This window comes from Trachemys scripta, chromosome 9, assembly GCF_013100865.1.
Source record: "Trachemys scripta elegans isolate TJP31775 chromosome 9, CAS_Tse_1.0, whole genome shotgun sequence".
NCBI classification, from domain to species: Eukaryota; Metazoa; Chordata; order Testudines; family Emydidae; genus Trachemys; species Trachemys scripta.
The window spans coordinates 63,880,765-63,896,781 of NC_048306.1; the positions used below are offsets into that span (position 1 = coordinate 63,880,765).

At 40.9% G+C, this 16,017-nt stretch overlaps 1 protein-coding gene across 1 annotated transcript; it reads left to right on the forward strand.

The window, feature by feature from the left end:
- Positions 1–6,289: 6,289 nt before the first annotated feature.
- TRIM42 (tripartite motif containing 42) lies at positions 6,290–15,233 on the forward strand. The gene is made up of 5 exons (XM_034782560.1): positions 6,290–6,645; positions 8,457–9,163; positions 10,690–11,522; positions 12,232–12,459; positions 15,153–15,233. The coding sequence occupies exons 1-5, from the start codon at positions 6,290–6,292 to the stop codon at positions 15,231–15,233; spliced, it is 2,205 nt and encodes a 734-aa protein (XP_034638451.1).
- The last annotated feature ends 784 nt before the right edge of the window (positions 15,234–16,017 follow it).

Consider the following 16,017-nt stretch of genomic DNA (forward strand, 5'->3'; position numbering starts at 1 on the left):
CCCCCCCCCCCCCGCTCCCTGTCCCTTGACTGCCCCCCCCCCGGAACTCCCTACCCCTTCTCCAACCCTCCAGCCCCCTTACCGTGCCACTCAGACCAGCGTGTCTGGCTTCGTGCCGTGCTCCCCTGCGGAGCCACAGCCCCCAGCACCTGCCTTCCAGATTTGAACACCTCAGAATTCAGGAGTGCTCAAGCTCAGTTTGGGCAGCTGTTACTTCATTTCTCCCAAATCAAATATACTGATCCACTGAACTTGCTGTAGAAAAAGTAGGATAAAATTGAGCAAGAAATGCTTCCCAGTGGTTATTAGGACTGGAATTGCTATTTTCAACAGCCATTGCCTTTTTGTTTGTTTGCTTGTGTAAAAGGAAGACAGCGATATTGCATTGGCAATTTCCCCATAGAAAGAAAGAGTGGAACAAAAGAATAATAAAGGCACCTCAACTTTTCCTCATTTATGTAGGACAGTCTTATAATATGCATCCAGATATCCTCCAATCACACAAGCTGAAAATTGTTCCACTTTACTGCAGTTCTGTAACCATATAGGAACCAATCCTGTCTGTGTTCTGTGCACATCTAAAATTCCTGCTGAATGACCTGCTGTGGGAGCGAGTTACCAGTGACCCAGGGCTGCAGTGGAAGGAGGGTGCAGGTGGGGGGGGTGAGCCCAGGGCTGGGGTGGCAGGAGGTGTATGTGTGGGGGGGTAGGGGGAACCCAGAGCTGGGGCAGCAGGGTGTGTGTGTGTGGGAGAGCCCAGGGCTGGGGCGGCAGGGGGTGCGGGTGGGAGGGGGTGAGAGCCCAGGGCTGGGGCGGCAGGGGGGTGCGGCGAGGAGCCCAGGGCTGGGACGGGGGACAGCCAAAATTGTTTTTGCTTGGGGCGGCAAAAAACCTAGAGCCGGCCCTGCTGGCTGTATATCCAAACAAAGATCTTAGGAAGTATTGTCCAAATGCAGGGTCTAGGGTAGAAGAAAATTAAATGATTTTGGAGCCTGCATCAAAATGAGAGTGCTGGAGAGGGTGGCATTCAAAGTAGAACAGTAAAAGACAAGGGAAGATAGACAGGGCTCACCATATGGTCAGCAAAGATGCAAAGAATGTAAAGATGAGAAGCTTGAAGTGCATTAGGGAAGGAATATCTAGTAGTGGGGAGGCCCAAAGAAAGGGGAGTCTTGGTCAGAGTGATGTGCAAGGAAGAAGATCTTAAAAGTCCAGTCTGTTATGTACAGACTGGAAAGTGCTGACATGGGTGTCAGGGAGGTGGTTGGGGCACTCAAAACTTGGGTATAAAATTTTGCTTTGATCTGAAACTTGGCATACAAGCCTAGGAGCTGCATCCCCCCCGCCTTTTTTAATTACCTAGGAATATCTTCATTTTAGGAGTGCAAAAAAAAAAGCAGAGTTTAGTACTGTAATAACTATTTTCCACAACCCATGTAACTCAAGTGGCTTTTTTAAAATTAAATATCACAATAATATAAAATATTGCTTTCAAGTAAGCTGGGAAAACAAAATGTGAAAACCAGCAGCTACTGAGGGTTCAAAGTATTTGTAACACCATTCTTCTCACCCCTCCCCACAGTCTAGAATTATTATTTTTAGCAGCTGACTTAGGGCTTATTCATGAAAATCGATTGACACAATAGACCATAATCATTCCATAGGACCTATTATGGTCCATCATGTAAATGGCCTCCCATAAGGATGCACCATTATGGTCTATTGGGTTATGGTTCAGTGAATTAGAAAAATCTCTAAGTAGAGTAGGCTTTAAGCGAATAGCCTATAATGACTACACAGTAGCCATAATAATAAACTTTGTCAAGACTCCTGTCTTAATTACTCCCAAATTATTCATTAGCCCATTAATCCAAGCTGATGAATATTCTGCATGTTAAAGAAACTCTTAATTATCTAGAGCACAATGGTTGCCATTAAAAATCAACATCGCCAACAGATACTATACTGTTCTTACTGTTGTCTTCACTTTCAAGTAAAGGAAAAAGACTGCACTCTCTCAGCTGTCTCTCTGTGGTAATTGTTGGACACTATTGATTGTTTAATGGTAACTGTTACATTTACCTAGAGAGACAAGGTGGGTCTTTTATTTGACCAACATCTGTTGGTGACATAGACAAGCTTTCGAGCTTACACAGAGCTCTTTTTCAGGTCTGGGAAATGTACTCAGCATGTCACAGTTAAATACAAGTTGAAACAGATTGTTTAGCACAAGTAGTTACATTTCAAAGGACCAGTCAAGGAGAAGTGGCCAGTTAACACCACTTCAGTCATAGCGGGAAAAGAGGCGGGAAAGGCTAGAGAAGGGGAGTTGAGTGGGTTACAGATTGTTGTAATAAGCCATAAATTCAGTGTCCCTATTCAGTTCATGATTTTTAGTGTCTAGCAAAACCATCCTTTGAAGGCTTCCTTTGAGGATGAGGACTGAGAAGTCAGTTATAGAGTGATTGCTTTGTGAAAAGAGTTCACCCACAGGTGATATGGTGTTTTTGTCTTTTAGCATTTTTCTGTTTCAGTTCATTCGAGAGTGGAACGATTGTCTGTTTTGCCCACATAGTTCTTGAGGCATTTAGTGCACTGGATGAAGTACACCACTTGTTGTGATAGGCGTGTGTAGGACCACAGATCTTGAAAGATGTGTTGTGAGAGGTGTTGGAGCAGTGGAGCTATAGCTACAGGCTTTGCATCTGTTATTCTGGCAGGGTCTGGTGCAGCTTTGAATTGCCAGGTCTTGGTCTGTGGGGAGCTTGCTTCTGATGATGAGATTGGGGGGTTGTTTGAAGGCCAGAAGAGGGGGTTCAGAAAAGAAGATTTTCAGCATGTGGTCCCCATCTAGTATGGATTGTAATAGTTTAATATGGATTCCACTGTTGGGGGGTAGGTGCTAATTAGGGGTGTATGGTTATTTCTGTATAGATGCAGATTCTGAGTATTTGGATGGCCTGTTCCATGATATGATCTACTTGTCTGGTGGAGTGTCCTTGTTTGGTGAAGGTGGTTTTGTGTTATCCCAGATTCTCTTTGAAGTATATTCTGTGGTATCTGAGTGCTGGGCTGTAGATAGATTTCTTGGTCTGTTTTGGGTGGTTACTTGATCCGTGAAGGTAGGTGTGGTGATCTGTGGGTTCCTTGTGTAGAGATGGTTGTAGAGTTTGTTGCCGGCCCAGAGGGCCCGAGGGGGGGGGGGGGGGCAACAGGGTTCGTTGCCCGGTGTGCGTCGCACCAATAGGCACACCAGGATGGAGAAGCAAACCAAGTTTATTCAAGAGCTCTGAATAGGCACTAGGAGACCAGCATATCTCAAATCAAGCGCAGCACATACAAGCAAGTGTCCCATTTTATATTCCAAGCTGTTTGTATAAGCCTTTGTTCTGTCCTCCCTTCCCCCTCCCTCGGTTACAGCAGGCATTGCATTGTGGTGTATTAGAAAAGTTCTCGTCCGCATGCTTATCTTCGACCTTGCAAGCTCTACGTAATAGGCCTTTCCTTCCCCCTTTTCCCCTTATTATCACTACTGCTTTTGAAGTGTGAGCGAAACTGCAGCTGTCTGCTAAAAAGCTGACCATTACATATTCTGCTTTTAGACTGTCAGCATGTAGGTAGGTTAAGGTTCACAAGATGGAGTTACTGTGGCTCACTTAGACCCAGAGCAGAGGAGTTTCATTGGCACTTATGGCCTTCCACTTCCCCGAGTTACCTGGTAGCTATGCCTAGTGACGTCAACAGGTTCCACTGCTGAAGCTGACCATGGTGTCCAGAAATGTGATGCTAGTGTGAGAGTGTTCTAGAGAGATAGTTTAATGGATGGGTGATGGTTGCTGAAGTTGTGGTGGAAATCTATGATGAAGTTTAGGTTGTCTGTCTAGAGGATGAAATGTATCTCAAGTATATCACTGATTTTGTGGTGCATTTTCTTTCTGAAGGTAATCCATGAAAAGGTTGGCATACTGGGGAGCCATCCTAGTCTCCATGGCTGTTTCCATGGTTTGGAGGAAGTGTTTGTTGTTGAATGTAAAATTGTTATGGGTGAGGATGGAATGGATGTGTTTGGAGTGGACATCCGAATGTTGTCTATTTTCCTGTAGATATTTGAGGTAGGCAGGGATTCCGTCATTGTGAGGAATGCTGGTGTATAGGGAGGAGACATCCATGGTAGCAAGGATGGTGTTCTGAGGGAGGCTGTTAATGTTGCAACGTTTCTGGAGGAAGTCAGATGTGTTCTGGAGGGAACTGTCCCTTTGTGTGTTGAATGGTTTGAGGATGGTTTTTATGAGTCCTGATATTCCTTCCAGAGGAGTGCCTTGGCCAGGGTTCCCTTGTTTTTGTAGCTTGGGAAGAATGTAGAAGGTCCCTGGCATGGGTTTGTGGGGGATGAGGTTGACATTTTTCTGTATTTCCTGAGAGATGCTGGCAATGCAAAGTCAACAATTCCCTTCCCATGCCAGTGAATGACATCAGCATCATAGGTATCATATGGTATCAAAAGCATGTTTCACCAAGCTCACTGATCCAGCCACAGGTCCCCATCCATTTAGGAAAAGTAGGGCGGGGCAGAGTCTTCAGGAGCCTCTATAATTACCTGGAGCCTCTCAAGAGCAAAGCTATTCCTGTGTTCCTAAGAGCAGTACAGTCATGTCAGTCTTAATGTCTGGTAATCAGGACCTTTGCTGGTTATGTAAACAAGAATGCATATTCATTAAATATGTAGTTCAATCTGTTAAATATTTGTGTGAAATCACAAAATTTCTGCAACCTCAATGGATATGAGTTACACCAGCTTTCATGGTCATCCTGTAGAACAGAACTGAAGATCTTCCCTGGGGAATCTGTCTGTGGTAGCAGAGTCCTTCCAGAAGCTTGGGGCTAGCTAAAGAAGAAACCAAATTTCAGAATGGGAACCATGATAAAAAATCGTCAGCTTTGTAAAGTTTGCAAGGAAAAGTTTTCTACAGCAGAATGGCCTTGTGGTGAGGACACAGGGCCAGCACTTAGGAGACCTAGGTTCATTTATTGCTCTGCCAGAGACTTCCTGCATGAACTTGGATAAAACACTTAATCACTCGGAAAATCCTGCTATTCCCCATTTGTAAAATGGAGATATCAGTATTTTACCTTTCTCTCACACTTTGTCTGTTTTTCTGTTTAGTCTGTAAGGTCTTCAGGGTCTCTTGTTTTGTATATGTACAGCAGCCAGCATAATGGGTCCCCATATTTGGATGTGGCCTCTAGATGGTGCCTTTAATGCAAGCAATAAATTGTAATAACTGAAGCTGGCTGGTTCCAGAGCTCCTTGCTTTGTTGTATCAAACTTTTTAATAGGCTGGACCACATTGCCCTTGCTTTTTGGTATCAAAAGTTTGTGGGATTATTCCTCGATAGATGGCAAAGGAATGCTAATTGTCAATATGAGACACTGAAATGACTGGGTATCATGCAGATATAAAGGGCAGATGCTGAAATTATCCCCTCTATAAAAGTGCATGGCATACCCCTCTGCTCTTTCTAAAGCCTTTATATCACCACCCAAAGTGATGGGAAGAAACTGGAGGAGAAGGAAGTTAAACAGGACCAGACCCTGCCTTATTTCTGGAGAGTGGGGTGGGGGTAGAATGGCTGGTTATCTGCCCTGGAAAAGACAAGCCTTCATAAAATGCCTCTCTCTCTCGCTCTCTCTCTCTCTCTCTCTCTCATACCTTTCAGAAGGTTGGTGGAAAATCCTCATGTTCTCTGTGGCAAGCTGGATCTACATTGTGCAGCAAGACACCCTAAAAATACCTTAAACATTCTGAGGCAAATTGTTTCAAAATATAGGCTTTTACTGACTCTAAATATGGGCATGAATGATACAACCAGTGCAATATTACTTGTGTTTATTTTATATTGTATTCTTATTTATTTCATGTGGCTCCCAAATTTTCAACACACTAGAGAATTTTCTATTGGAAATTCATAAGCGACATTGGCTGTTGGGAGAAGATGTAACTTCTGCAAGCTCAGAGACAGTTGTATTGGGTGCCAATACAAGTAACAGCAAAGGTAGATCTTAGTAATTGTGACATATACATGATGTAATCAGCACATCACTTACATATGCAAATATGATTGTCCTTAGTTAAATAGCTCTTTGTGACATCATTATTCCTAACTGGAATGAGAACTGTTTATCCCAACACAAAGCCTGAGTCATCAAACTGGTCTCATGTGTTTTAGAAGTGCTACTGGGTAAGGTTCAAAGGATCAGTGAACCATCTTCCGAGTGTCTTGTGGAGCGATGGCCAATACTTTATGCCTAAGTTGGCCATGTTGCCCGGGCTGCCATTGCTGCCCGCCACTGGAAAGGACTGAGGAAGAATGCTGTTCGTGTTGGCGTTTCCTTTTTACTCAGGAGCGGAATTGCAACTGTTTCCCCTGCCCATATGCAGAAGGCAGAGCTTGCCAATGTTGTCACTGCTCATGTTCAGAGAACCCAAATTGCCGTTGGTGCTGCTGCTCCTGTTCAAATGACCCAGACTGCAAGTGCTGTTGCTGTGCCACTGATGAGAACACCAGCTGTCAGTATTATGAGAGCAGATGCTGCAGGAATACCATCTACGCATCATACCTTCCCAGAGCCACAAGGAGACGTCAGTAAGTGCATTCAAAGAATGATTCTTTGATTCTTTTTTTACATATTACATTCCAATGGATATGCTGCCTTTTTTTTTTTTTTGGCAAATCAAAAATTGTCACTTATTCTCAGTATGACCAAGTTGGGCATGGAAAGTAGAGCAGAGGTAGTGGAAGGACAGTTTTCCCGTCCAGCAAAATTTTTCTCTGCCTGAATCAAGAGGAAAATTAAAAAAAGAAAAAACAATCTAAAAATGTGTTTGTGAATCCCAAAACAAAACCCAGACCCTGAAGATTTATCTTAGTTTGGATCAATTGAAATGTTTTTGTTTCAATAATTTCAAAATGCTCCATTTTACTGTTGACTTTTTCTTTTCTTTTCTTTTTTAACTCCCAGTAAGCATAAATTTCAAAACAAAGTTATTATGAACCAGGAAACTGGATTTTTTCATTTAGAAAATATAAAAATGAAATATTTTGACAATTTCAAAACTTTGTTCTTGACATTTTTTCAAGGCAGGAAATTCATTGATTTGTGAACAGTTTGGGTTTTAACAAATTTACATTTTTTTAGTGAAAAAATGTTTAACTGAAAAATTCCCACCAGCTCTAATTGAGTGAAAGCCTGAGAAAAGGAAAGAAAGAGGAGTGTACAATGAGAAGAGACATGTTTGATAAAGAGGAATGTGAAGTGAGATGTAAGAGAAAAATACAGACTAATGGAAAATGGTAGTCAGAGTAGGGGAGTAGAGGAAACTGAAAGTCAACTGCAAAAAATGTTCTGAAAAGAGTGGAAAGATGGGATGATAATGATCTTGGAGTGCGGGGGGAGGGAATGGAAAAACTTCAGTACTACACATAGATTAAACTGAAGAGCAGACAGTGAAAAGAAATGACTGCAATGGTATGCCTGGGGCTCTAAGAAACTAGCCAGACCAAAGTAGTGGTAGTGATGATAAAGATTTAGACTGAGTGGAGAAGAACCAATTGATCTCCAGAGATACATGACCCATAAGTGATTCTTGCTTTTAAAATATGTAACTCTGGCTCTGAAAGTGGGAGAGACAAGTGGGTGGAACAAGGGCAGTGCTGGGAAGAGTCTATTTCGTTTATGATATTACACACATTAACTTATATACAGGGAGGGGATGGGCAACAACTGAGGGGGGAGCAGCAGCAGTTTTGGAGTGTGTGTGTGTGTGTGTGTGTGTGTGTGTGTGTGTGTGTGTGTGTGTGTGTGTGTGTGAAGATATGGGATTGAAAACAGCAGCAACAAGAGTGGAGCAAAGAAATGTAGTGGTGAAGGCAGTATTATGGAAGCAGTAATTTTATCTCATGTTTCTGGTGACTATGTTAGCCGCTTGAGCTTATGTCATCTTCATTGGAATTATCATGGAGAGACAGTTGACCAAGATTTTCAAAAGCACTTACAGAGCAGAGAGCTTTACAGAGCACTTTCTGAAAATCGGGCCCCTTTAAGGCATCCCAAGCTGGGCACTGCAAAAATTGAGACACCCAAAATCACCAGCCACTTTTTAAACTTTTGTCCACAAAGATCCTTGAAATGTCAATAAGGGTCCATTATATGGCGGATTTTGATTCCCCTTGTAAGGCAAGGGATAGTTAGATACAGTGGTTAAGATACCTGTTTATTTTACTGTTAACATGAATCATAACCCATTATAGTAATTTTAACAGGCAAAGCATATAAATAAGAAAAAGAGATGGAACAAAAAATAGGTGGGAGAATAAAAATTGATGCAGTTGTACAGAAGAATTGTGTACATTAGAATCTGTTTCTTAGTGAGTATCCAAATTTTTTTTGTTTTCAGTTCAAAAGTTGCCTTGACAAGCTTTGGAAGTAAAAGTAACACATCAATCATTACTCTGGAGAGGGATGCATCAGGACATGCTTTTCGTGACCAACTCATTTGTCCATTGTGTAAACAACTGTATCTCTACCCATTTATGCTGCCATGCAACCACTGCATTTGTGAGAAATGCATAAGTAAAAGCAAAGCCCAGGCTGAAGTAACTGAAACTTTCTTCATCATTGTATGCCCAGTGTGTGTCAAAGCACACTGCCTCCCCTACACTAATAAAACTCAGTTGAGGATGAATTACCTGAGAGCCAAACTGGCTAGGAGATACATGCGCAGACATGGCTTTCTGAGGTGGAGATTTGACAGAACCCAAGCACCAATCTATTGTCAAGTTTGCAAAGAGAAGACAAAGAAGGCATCCAAGAGATGTCTCACATGCCGGCTGAATTTTTGTAACGAGTGTCTAAGGTTATATCACAGCGAGACCACTACTCAAGACCACATATTTACCAAAGCCTATCGAGAAGATCAAGGAGAATGCTGTTGTTTACTCCATCCCAACTCAAACCTTTCTAAATACTGTCTAGATGACCATGAGCTAATCTGTGAGTTCTGCAGTGACTCACTGCACAACGATCATGAGACACTACCCTTGCCGGTGGCATGTTCAAATGAGGCTGCTTCACTCTTCAGTGCTATTGCCAAGTTTAAAAAAGGTTCCTATTTCAGTTTTTCTGTGTGTTTGTGCTGTTTTTAAAAACTCTGCTGTTTGTCACAATTTAACTGGGTGTGTGATTTTTGTATAGAAGGGGTAATATTGTTTCAGCTGGACTCCCCTGAAACACATTTTCAACAACAACTATTTTAATCGATAGATAGAAAATTTGCAAAGAACTTAATTAAAATAGTTGTTGTTGAAAATGTGTGTCGATAGATAGATAGATAGATAGATAGATAGATATACACAGGTTTAAAGCACATTAACACATGACAGCCATTGCAAGGTTGTTCTGTGACAGATATGAAATCTATTAACACAAGGCTTCACTGCTGCAGTCATTAACAAGTCATGCCTGGGTGCTTTACCACTCAGGATTTACTGGAGTTCCACAGCACTATGGCTGTGCTTTCTCCCCCAGATGTGCCTTCCGTCCTGGCGTGGTCTAGAGACAGCCAAGTCAGATATTCCCTCACACGGCGGGACTCTTCAGCTGTACAGTTGTGGCATCTTTACAGTCACTTTACACTGCAAAAGTACCACAAAGGGCTTATAGTATGGGCCAGAAATTGACCCTTACAGTTTAAAAGAAATAAGAATTTATGGCTTTCCCACCTCCCCACATTTCCTTGCATTACCCTCCATCCACCTCATTATCCCTTAGCACCCCTCATCAGGTACCCTGCATCTCCGACATTCCTCCCTTTCCTTTGCCTGCCCAATGCTCCCCACTTTAAAACCAGATACTGTATGCCTCTTCCTCCTAGTTATTGTTTCTCCCATCTGACCCTTCCCAGAATCCTGTCCTCCACTTTTCCCTCCAGCTTACAAGTGAATTTATGTGTATAAACTTTTTAACCAGGATATTACCCTGGCACCAGATTCTAAATTAAATAGGAGTGGCATGGCTAAATCCCTATAACAACCTTTGAAAAGACAGAGGGACAGAATAAAAAATAAAACAAGAAACTCAAATAATTGCTGCTATTTGCTAGTACAGTTTTCATAATAAGTAATACTTTGCATTAACATGGTAAATTTCACAAAGATTACTCTGGGCTTTATGATCACTCATAAATTAAGCTTGAAAATATCCCATGTGAGGTACGTAAGCATTATCTGATCTATTTTACAGAAGACCAAATTGAGGCACTAAGAGGATGAGGCCAATTTTTTTGAATTTGGATATGTAAATTTATGCATCTAAATCCCCACTTTGTCATCTAAAGAAGTGGCCACCTAATTTTCAGAAGTGCCGAGCTCTGGCATCTCTCAAAATTAGGTCACATCTATTAAGGTTCCTAACTTTATCCATTCAAATTTGAAATGTAATTAATAATTACTACAAGGACACTTAGCAAGCAGTGGCACAACTGAGTAGAGCATCAGAATTCTGATTCCTTGTCTTATATTCTACCAATCCTGAAGTCCCTCTATGCTATACTAGGCCAGTTTGAGTCCTGCTAACTGCTACACAACATTTCAATGTGATGTTGAAATTATTGGCTTGATTTTGTTTTACAGTCCGATATGGGGTTGATAATGACCTAATGGAAATCCTTTTGCTAAAGAACAATTTTAAGACCTACAAAGAAACTAAAAGGAAGGAGATCAGAAATGGATTCCTCAAATTACGGAACATTCTCCGTGAACAAGAGAAGGAGATGATGGAATTGCTTGAGAACATTGAACTTAAAAAAGAGAAGGGAATTATGGAGTATGTGTCACACACATCCATAAAAATCTCTCAAATGGATAGCCTTATTCAATATTCTAAGGAGGCTTTGAAGGAGGAAAACCAGATTGCATTTCTGCAGTCTGCAAACTTTTTGGTAAATGAAATAGAAGATGCAATTACTAATATTTATCAGCCCAGCGCACGACTCAGGGAAGACCCTATTCAGAACCTTAAACTCAACTTTGAAGAGCTTTCAGCCAACTTGCATGACCTTTTCCAATCACCTGTTAGAGAGAAGCAATCAGCTGATAAAGCAAACAAAGCTCCTTATCCCTGTAATTCAGACATAATGGTTCCAAGGAAAATTTCCAGTACCCATGCAGAGAAACATCCAACTGTGCTCCGAAGTCCATCTTTATCAACCTTAAATTCACAGTATGAATCAAGTGTGATGAGGAAAGAAATGTGTGGAAGACCAAATTCCACACCTCCCCCTCATCGTAAAGAGCATAATGAAATCTTTGCATTTTGGGATGCATCTACTCAAGTTCCAAGAAAAGAAAGAAACCATCAAAGCTACAGTATCAGTCACAATCCAGAACCATTTGACAATGGATCATCTATGGTTCCAGGCCTAGTTATCATCTACCAGACTCTTGTATATCCAAGGGCGGCAAAAGTAAGACTTATAAATATAAAAAATGTATGTAGACTAGGTCCTGGTTTAGCCAAATTGGTTTTCATTTTAATATAGCTTAAAACATTTATTTTGTGAATGAGTAATGCTGATAAAGTTCATTGTGAGATAATAAATGAGACACTGAACTCATTGTAATCAATAGGGCCATTATGGGTACTTACTATATGAAAGTTCCAGTACAAAGGAAGTAGATGTATTTTAACATTAAATGCTGGCATAATAGGGCATTGTATGTTGTGGTTCATATAAAATCAAGTTATTTTTTGCTCAGCATATCTCAGAATTGGGTCCTATTTGAGTGGTTTTTTTAATTGTTTTATTTTATTTGTTTATGTTTGATATATTAATCGTCTCTCAGCGCCTATTAGAAGCCCAGTTAGATGAGATGCCAAATAAGTCATAGAAAGTGCTAAATGCTTACACCAGACATCAATTTCAGTGTGAGAGATGAGTGTGCTCTGAACGTCCCAGAAGGTACTTACCATCTTTCAAAATGTGATACCAATTGTCATTGCCTTTCACTTATTACATGCTTTGTTAGGAATGTTTCAATTTTTAGATGCAGAAACAGCAGTAACAACTAAGAGAAAAAAACATACTGGCCTGTTTCCAAAAAAATTGAAATGAAAATGTAAGAAAATAAAACAAAAACATATAGTTGGACAATGTAGATCTTTTTTCTCCACAGATTTACTGGACATGTCCCACAGAAGACGTGGAATTCTTTGATGTAGAGTTCTATGAAGTTGTTTCTGTTAGTCCTGATAACATTGTCCAGACACAATTAGCTGGAGAATTGCATGGGATAAAGCATCAGAACCTTGAGATACATAATCTGGATCCCAACACAGAATATCTCTTTAAAGTTCGTGCCATCAATATAAATGGTCCAGGTCAATGGAGTGACATTTGTAAGGTACAGTAGAATCTCTGTCCCTCTTTCTGTAGTTATTTTGCCTTTCCATCCTCCTATATGCAGTTCCAATTCTTCTTTGTCTCTACACATGAACAAGAATACATGCCATCTGGTGCTGTCTCAGGCAAGTGATTTAGCAACTAGCCCACAATCCTGAGAGGTACTGGGTTTTTCCACAGATTATCTTTTCCCATCCAAATTTGCTATCATTAGAATGTTTCTGTCTTTCCCAACAGTAGAGCTGCATCATGGTTACAACCTTCATTCAAGTATATAATATATTTAAATTATCACAGTGACTAAGGGCCCAGTGTCCTACATGCTGTATGGCCACACAGAGAGATATTGTCCCTGTCCCCAAAGCGTTTACAATCAAAGAGAATTAGACAGACCTGGAGTGGAAGAGGAAGTTTCAGAATGTCCCTCAGCACCCTTGTCAAATGCCTCTCTTATTATGGTTTTAAAGAAAAAAATTAAACAAAAGCAAGATTTTCAAAAATAAACACCTAATTATCACAAGTGCTGCACACCCAGCATCACACACTGATATCACCTCCGTGTTCTAAATCTTGGCCAAAAACATATTTAGTCCATTTTTTTCCCCACTTGGAACCATTATACATACAAGAGCAAATCATCCCAGTGCAGAGAGCCAGTAAAATGCTTTATGCACCATTTGAGTCCCAATAAAGGGTTTATGTGGGACTTCAATACATAGCCCTTTGCATAAGTTCTCTGTGAAAGGATGGATTTCACTCTGTAGTTCCATGCAGAACAATCTCACTTCTCTCTTCCCGGTTTCACTTTACACTGAGTTTTATCCCTCCAAGGCTCCTAGTCCCTTGTCACCTGGATTTAGTAAGAGTCTAGCTTTGAAATGGCACTCAGATAATTCACTAGGTGAGTGCTAATGATAACACTACCTATGGGCCACCAGGACAGCTCTACTTCCCATACTTAACATATTCAGCACAGTATTTTCTTTTTTATCTGACACACTGGAGTACTATATTGATTTTTCTTTTGAAAACAGTTCTTTCTACAGGCAGCAGAGTTGTATTAATATTCCAGAGAAACACAGATTTGCTTAACATCTGCTGTAATTTACATAAGCAAAGAGTTCCATGGCAAATGAAAATGAGAAAGCATGTTTGACAGACATTTATAGATCTTTTAAAAATAACTTACTGCCATTCTTTTTGCATAAAATCAGAATATTTTACTTTACCAGCTGCATGGAAACTTCAGAAGAGTTACATTTAATGTAAATGCACCGTGAGAATGTAAGATGTTTTATTTATACAAAACAATACAATATTTTCTGACATATCCAATTATCCAAAAGAAATTGATCAAACATATTATATCAGGACCAGATTGTCCCAGGCTCTATACCCACACAAGAGTCACAGACAATCACAGTTTCTAAGTCTAAGCTGTAGGAGCACGGGATCTGCTCCTTTCAGATACCCCTTCTGGGAAGCACATTGTCCCAGAGGTGAGGCACTCATCTCACACCTCAAGCCTGTGGGGCAGGTTGGGCACACTGGGGGTCCTGAAGAATGGCACAGACTGCATACTACCCCTAGGGTGACCAGATGTTCTGATTTTATAGGGACAGTCCTGATATTTGGGGCTTTTTCTTATATAGGCTCCTATTACCCCCCCACCCCCATCCCGATTTCTCACACTTGCTATCTGGTCAGCCTAACTACCCCTGCACATTAGGAACCATGGGGCGGAATCACTCTGTATTGCCCCCAATCACAGCTGTGCTTTAATTGCCCAGTCCAGTCCTTAATTAGAAATGTGGCTTGTTTACGTTATTTTAGTCCTTGAGAAAGTTCCCAGGTTAACGACGAAAATTAAGTTTGCTTTGTGAGCAGAACAACTGCAATGCAGCCAGTGGTAAGAAAGGCTGCAGATGTGATTCCACCCCGTTCTGGCAAGTCTGCTTCTAGGGATGAAGTTCAATTGCAATGCCCATTTTTAAACCTGTCTGATGAGACAGCCAACTTGGAAACTAATTCGTTTGAGTTCTGATAGCGTTTTTTGTGATTGAACACTTGTCCACGAAAAACTAGGGAGGAGCTTTTCAAAAGCACTCAGGAATTTAGGATCACAAGTCTCAATGACTTTCAATGGGATTTGTGCTCCAAAATGCCATGGGGCCCAGATCCTCAAAGGCATTTGGGTACCTAACTCCCATTGACTTCAGTAGACAATGGGTGCCCAGGGGCTTTTAAAAATCTCTCCCTAGCTGACTGCTACTAGCACTGCTGGTGCTATGTACATTTCAAAAATCATTACATTGTACACAGAACACCAAACAGCAGCCATCTGGTGATCATGGCTTTTGCTTACTTTCTACTTCCCCTAAGGGCCAGATTTTCAAAAGAGCTCAGCTTCCATTTAGGCAGCAAAGTAAGTGACTAGATTTTTCAAAAGAGCTCAAAATGGGTTTTTTTGAAAATCTGGCCATAAGTGGTAGCTGGGCCGTTCAGAAGATCTACCCTCTATTGTGGAAGCTGAGTACTTGAAAATCTGACCCTGAGCTCCATTGAAAATGTAGACCGCATTTTGAAAAACTCTATTACCCTATCAGTTAACATCTGAGATACCAAGTCACTGAAAATTGTATGTATTTTAAAATATTCCTAACTCTGAATTTGTCTTATTTTTTCCAATTCCAGGTAGTTACTCCGGATGGGCATGGGAAAGCCAGAGGCAGATGGGGCTTGCTGCGGAGTATTCAGTCCGCTTTCTATAAATAGCTCTAAGCTTCAAAGAAACAAGACAGTATGTTTTGTTTTGTTTTGTTTTGTTTTAAAGAAAAGGTCTGAAAAAATTGATTATATTTTTGACTGAAGCTAGCATGCAGCCTAAGATCTGAAAATAAACTCTTCAAAATAACATATCCATCCAATAAATAAATATCTCAGCATTGTCTTTTGCCTTCTTTAGTCTAGAAATATCACCAAAACATGAGGAAAATGTTGTGCTCTACATGAAAATATAAAGTGCAAATCTCAGAAGCCAGCTCTGTGGTGCTTAGCACCTTTAAAGAAAAAGTAATACAGACTGATGTCTTCATTTTCATTGCAGGAATCTGCTAAGTTAATACTTTGATTATTACTTCCTAAGAGGCCAATTCTGAACTTGTTTATACAGCAACACACTTTACATGGTATTAATGCACCTCATAAAGCCCACTCTACAAATATCTGTGATTTGTGCCAGGAGTTCATATCTCACCCTGCTGATGCCATTCCTGGACCTTAATCCTGCACAGTGCAGAGTGAGAGTGTTAGGTGATAGGTTGCACAGGGTTGGTATTAATGAATGTAGGAGCGCATGACCACAAAGGTACTCATCCCTAGTAACAAAAGCTGGGACAAAGAGGGGAATTTTTTCATAGAATATCAGGGTTGGAAGGGACCTCAGGAAGTCATTTAGTCCAACCCCCTGACAGATTCTTACTCCAGTTCCTTAAATAGCCCCCACAAGGATTGAACTCACAACCCTGGGTTTAGCAGGCTAATGCTCAAACTACTGACC

What these genes read in the sequence shown, in the direction of transcription:
- TRIM42 (XM_034782560.1), top strand. Translation starts at nt 6,290, where the DNA reads ATGGCCAATACTTTATGCCTAAGTTGGCCATGTTGCCCGGGCTGCCAT. An exon ending in AGAGCCACAAGGAGACGTCA is followed by an intron (nt 6,646 to 8,456) that starts GTAAGTGCATTC and finishes TTTTGTTTTCAG; the next exon opens with TTCAAAAGTTGCCTTGACAA. An exon ending in TATATCCAAGGGCGGCAAAA is followed by an intron (nt 11,523 to 12,231) that starts GTAAGACTTATA and finishes TTTTCTCCACAG; the next exon opens with ATTTACTGGACATGTCCCAC.